Genomic DNA, 6,000 nt, shown 5'->3' with positions numbered 1-6,000 from the left:
ATCCACAAAAGATTCCTGCACTAGCTGCCTACCTCTCTTACCCTTCCTGGAGTTAACCCATCTATGTGACTGTACCTGAGACTTTCCCCTCTTCCTATAACTGCCATCCATCACATACTGTTGCTGTTCCAAATTCCTCATCACTTCTATCTGTCTCTCCAACTGATCCACTCAATCTGATAAGATTTGCATCTATCTGTCTCTCCAACTGATTCACTCAATCTGATAAGATTTGCATCCAACAGCATTTATGGCAGATATAATCCGCAGTAACCCTTAAACTCTCTTTAAACTCCCACATCTGACAAGAAGTACATATCACTGCAAAGGCCATTTTTGCTCCTTCACAATCTACAGACCAAGAAAATAACACTGTCTTATTCCTCTACAAACACTGCCACAAGTTAAATTAATAGCTATGGCTTATATTTTAAGTTTAATCAAGAGACTTATCACCAAAAACTTATAATCAAGAAAGAATCCACTGTACCTACTACAGCAGCCTTTCTCTTGGACAGACTTAAAACAATAATTAATGAATCTGATTCTGTGCTGTGAACTTCACCCATCAGTTCCTCCAAGATTAGTTGTGAATTTCACTGTTTGTTAATTTTCCCAGATGCACTCCGATGTCCGGCGATACACCAATTCAAACAGCAAAGGCAGTAACTGTGCAGGTTCTCTCTCTCTATCTCTCTCTCTCTCTCTCCCTCTCCTGCACTGTCCTCACTATGTGCTTCCTTTGTCTGCCCTTCTCCCTTTTAAAACTGCTGTTGTTTTGACTTTTTTTTTCCAAACAATGCAACAGCATATAAAACAGAAGTTGCTGCTCCTGGAATTCGAGGAAATCACCTCCAACACCTAAAATACCTCAAAAAAAGGAGCAGCTCTTACAGTCAGAAATCTTTCTGTAGATAACCAAAATAGTAAAAGCAGAGTTATGATCGATTTTTGACTACTCTTCCCATATATCACTCTTAACTTTTATTCTCTGTCATTGCTCTGGTTACGGAGCAGGCCTCCAAAGTCCATGTGTAACAGTGGCGGGAGAAACCAGAAGTGAATGCTTCGGCTTGCCAATTGACATGCACGGAACCTTAAAGAGAACGTTGCCCTCAACCTGTCTTCATTCTGTGGTTGGATACACAACAGATGCTGCTATGATCAATTACATTGTCCATATGGCTATATGTTGGCTTTGACTTAGAACATCCAAACCATATCAGCTCCTGCCATCACCACTTCCAAGAAAAGTCACGAAGTGTCAACTAAGAGCTGAAGCACTAGCCATAGTCCATTCTGCACACCACTCTCTCTGGCCAACAGTAGCAACAGTGCTGTGGCACAATGACACACAGAACACAGCCAGTCATCAAATTAATGAATTTTTAATACAATAGCAAAAACATGTGCAGGTGCTGGAAAACTGAAATAAAAGTAGGAAATGTTGGAAAAATGCAGCAGGGCATTTGAATGAGAAAGAAAGAGTTAGGTCAATGGCCTTTCGAATGTCATTGGTTTGAGACGTTTGCACTTTTTCTTCCCAGGTGCTGAATGACCTGAGTAGTTCCAGCATTGTTTGTATTTACTTTAGGCTTTTGTAGCCTGTATTTGTTAATAATGTGTGTTATTTAAAAAAAACAAAGTGAACTTTAGAATTAAAACTACCTCAAAATTATTAAACTTTGGAGCAGAAGTAGTCACAATTTTTACCCAGGAACCAGATTGTGTGAACCAGTGCTCAGTGCAGTGGAAGTACAGGATAATATCAGACAGAATTATTTGTTTTAAAATATTATCACTCTTTGGAAGAAGAAAATATTGCAACAATAACTTGGTTTCTATGAAATTTTGAGGGGAGGGCAGGGAAGGTGCTGTTTTGTTTTAACTGTTTCCATTCTGTGAGTAGGTGCTTACGTTCATGTGCATATATAAAAACTATGCCTCCACCACTCCCCTGTGACATTTGTATATGTTTAATATTCTTAATATTTGCAGCATATTACATTTTCTATTGTGTAATTGCTCCTAGGCAAGTTATTCTGGAAGAGGCAATTCAGTTTTTAAGCTCAGGGGAATTCCTTCATGTGAATGAAATATTAACTAATCAGATATGGATGGAACTCTTGCCCTATATGGTCCCAACCAACCCAGCCATAGCATCAGCTGAACAGAAAATAACAATCTTTCTTGCTGATTCAAGTTTCTGCTCCATGAGTCCACTGCTGCATGGCTGGCCAGCAGGTAAAATATATTTGATTTATGGTAATAATGCTCATTTCAAACAGTTAATTTTGTCTTCAGATTAGCCTACGTACAGAAAGTATTAAATTATCTCTAAGGAGTGGACAATGCCAAAGCTCCTGAGCCCTGCATTTTTTGAATGATTTTTGAAATAAGGAAAACATTTGCTAGAACTGAATATTGATCGTTAACAAGTTTGCTTGTTTTATGGCTGTTGACAGCTCTGCCCTCATTCCTCTGCATACCAAGCATCCTGCAATTGGCAGGAATCTCATGCAAGAAATCAAAATTTTCATTCTGCACTATGGCATTTAGTCAAGGTTGTATTTTGCTGTGTTGATTTCCCCTGTTTAAGAACTAGTGAACCAAAAGACACTGTGCATAACATCAGTAAAAGATTCCTTTGAAATAAATAGGGAATTCTTAGACAAAGTTGGCGTTTTCACCTATGTGGATTCTGGATACACTCTAACATTCTACAGCAAGGGAAAGTAAAATATAGTATGCTAAATAATATATCTAACACTTGTTAAAATTTAAATTAGAGAGGGTGGCTGTAGAGAGAGATGTATAAACAATGCAGCATAAATAGAAAAATATTTTTGAATAAACATACAGTAGAGAGGAAGGAATTTGGGGGGAAGCGTGCAGAAGCTGAAACAATAATTTTCATATACCAGTCATTGCATTGAGCCAGTAATGGTGCTGTTTCACATGAATGGAAGGGAAGCTATGTTCCCTATTTGCTCACATTGAGCCTTGGAAGACAGATCCCAGCCAGTATTTTAAGATACAGTGTTTCCAATCTCCTTCCAAACTGTCAAAATGATTTTTAATTCAAGAATGTTGGCAATACCTTGTCATTTTCGGTTTTATTGTTTTTAAGCTTTGTTTATAGTACTTCATTTTATATTTTAAGAAGAACATTCTAAGTGTTTTATACCTTTGAAATTTTGATATATTGTCAACAGAGGCCATTTCTACCAGGCCAGTTCAGTGGATACTGCTGATTACCATCCCCATTGTCACAATGTGCACGCCATGATTTTTTTGTATTTGTATTTCTTTTAGATATTTTCTAATCAACCTCTTCAGAGATGTTATTACACAGCTCTGGAGCAGGTGGAACTGAAATAAAGGTGAGCTGGCTCAGAGGAAGGGACATTACCACTGCCACTTTAAATATATGTGCAGTTGAATTATATTTCTTCTTTGGGTATTTTTGCAAGTGTCAGATATCTTCAGAAATTGTCTTGGTAACAGTACTATCAGTTGTTTGAATGCCTTTTTTGATGGAAGCTGACTCACTTGCATCTTTATTTTCAAATTTTGCTCAAAGAATACATCAAAAAACACATATGTCCAAGCCAATGTTGTGGGACCATGACAAAATAACCCTGAGCTATGATGTACACTTTATTCAAAGATTGAAGAACAAATTATTGGCTTCCAACTGACTAGTCACGGAAAAGATCACCATTGTACATTTACTCTTTATTATAGTATGTCTGCTGATTATACACACAAGGACTTACCAGATTGCCAAATTCTTTTTGTACCATCTTTCAGTTAGGAGCAAATTAAGGCAGCTCCTATGTTCCTACAAACGCTGTGTTCTGTGCTTGAAGCTGTTTTCACCAATTGTGTTTCCTGTAGAGCTCAAAAAAGTTATTGATGGCTGTAATTCTGAAGAAATTGTGGGTGAAGCAAGTCAGAAATTGATCCAACTTCTGGCAAATAACTTGTGTTTAATGGAGCCTCCTTCTAGGACTCGAACTGTAAGTGAAAATGTTTAAGGAAATAAAACTTGTTATGGAGCATGTGAAATGTTACTAATCAATCTTGCCCCTCAACATTCTGGAGAATTTAATAGAGAGGCGATATGAATATTTGAGGGTTGGAGCAATTTTTAGGTATGGCGAGATGAACGGGAGAATGTTTCTTGGGTAGGTAAGCATCTATGTTTCTTTGCTGCTTGGTGTGGTTAATTAAGCTTCGATTGGAAGTATTGATAATCTGTTCTACCTTAGCCAGCTCAGCAGGGCCAAGGGGTCACAAATTGGATCATTGTGTTTGTTTAGTTTATCTACTGTTTAAAACTTCTGTCTTAATTAATATGACACTAATTAGTTCTATAGAATTGGTCATGCCTTGTCTTCCCTCCTTTCTCATCCTATTTTTCTTTTCCATCTTACTGGTACTATTCTTTGCATGCTTTCTCACTGCCTCCCATTTCATTTCTTTCCATCTGAATCTCTTGTCCTCACACTTTTTCTATAAATCTTTCTTCTCTCATTATCTGTCTTTGTCCATATCTCTGCATGTCTCTGACACTGCTTCTCCAACTGTAACTGATGAGCTTATTCAGAGCTACAACAGTGGTTATACAGTCAGCTTAGAATCTTTCAGGCAGACTAAATGGGCATATGTCACCTTGTTAGGTTAATGTGACATTTCCCAATTTCATAGAAGCCTCCAGTGAACAAGGTGAAGGGCCTTAATAAAGAGCAAGAACTCCAGGACTGGAAAGGAGCAAGTCAAGGGTGGGCAAATACAATAGCTATACTTAATGGATAATAAATAATTTTAAATGAGTGACCTACATTATTTCAATGTTTCTTTGGTTGAAACTGGTAAGAAAAAAAACACAGGGATTAAAATTTAAGAAAAATATTTTTTTGTGGTTCAACATGGAAATAATTCTGTACAGTGGAAACTAAAGGATTAGATGTACTGAAGGAAATTAATAATGTTTCTAACAGAGGCTTGTGCAGAGCTCAACACAACTCAGCAGACATATATATATGGTCGAGGAAGCCCCAGGAACAAGAGAATGAAGTAAAATAATGACATTATATTAAAATACAAGTTCATACCAAATATTTAATCCTAGGGAACTCTGATTGATAACTGGTTGAATTACACTTTTAGAACGTGTCTAAATATACAGTCATTTGTATTCATATGAGATGTGTAGCTGGCAAGATCAGCATTTGCTACCCTTGTATGATAGTTATGATAAATTGTCATGATATCAAAATTAAGTTTTACTGGGGTGGTTGGGGGCAGGAAATTAGTGCATGCCTAAGAATTTTGACGTTATTCTCTTCTATATTTGCAGATGGGACATCTCATAGAAATCATTGCAAAAGAATCCTCAGATGTGAAACAGATGCTGATATCTGATATACTAAGTTTTGCTTTAATTCAGACCTTGGATAAACAGTCTGAACGGGATTGTTTGCACGTGGCTTTGCAAGTGTATTGTGTTCTGGAGAAAAGGTTGAAGAAACTAATAGCAAAAAAGTCACATTTGGTAAGTAGCTTTTACTTCAAGCAGCTTTTCAGGATTAGAATCAAGCAATGACTGTATTTTTAGTTCATACCTGGAATTTGACAAACTAGGAAGCATTTTCTTCCCCCGCTGTTGATGCTTTCTCTCTGTCTGTCTTCCTGAAGATTTTTGCTGAGAATTTCCTCAGGAATTTTCCTGATATGCTGTCATAATCTTGACAGAAGGTCAAGGAAATGCTGTGTTCATGCAGTTTTTATGGAATTGTTGGCAAATCAATAAAGTGGAACTGGGAGAAGCCCTGAGGAAATTCTTACTGCAGAGCAGTACACTGCTTGTGAGCGAGCATGACATTGCTGAGTGCCAAAGAATATTCAGTGGGAAATTAGCCCACTCCTAGATCAGGATATTTCCCATATGGAACATAGTAACATTCTTGTCTTTGCCCAACATCCATACATATC

The 6,000-nt window shown here is 37.3% G+C and overlaps 1 protein-coding gene across 5 annotated transcripts in view; it reads left to right on the top strand.

Moving 5' to 3' along the window:
* The window catches only part of heatr1 (HEAT repeat containing 1), an 88,092-nt gene that overhangs the window by 27,697 nt on the left and 54,395 nt on the right, over positions 1–6,000 (top strand). For all 5 annotated transcript variants that reach the window (XM_043695571.1, XM_043695570.1, XM_043695569.1 and 2 more), the window contains exons 15-17: positions 2,033–2,244; positions 3,901–4,022; positions 5,366–5,560. In XM_043695571.1, the coding sequence (XP_043551506.1) occupies positions 2,033–2,244; positions 3,901–4,022; positions 5,366–5,560 (529 nt within the window). The remainder of the gene's footprint in view (positions 1–2,032; positions 2,245–3,900; positions 4,023–5,365; positions 5,561–6,000) is intronic.

Source organism: Chiloscyllium plagiosum, chromosome 9 (genome assembly GCF_004010195.1).
Source record: "Chiloscyllium plagiosum isolate BGI_BamShark_2017 chromosome 9, ASM401019v2, whole genome shotgun sequence".
Classification (NCBI taxonomy): domain Eukaryota; kingdom Metazoa; phylum Chordata; class Chondrichthyes; order Orectolobiformes; family Hemiscylliidae; genus Chiloscyllium; species Chiloscyllium plagiosum.
This window is presented reverse-complemented; position numbering and strand designations above follow the sequence as displayed.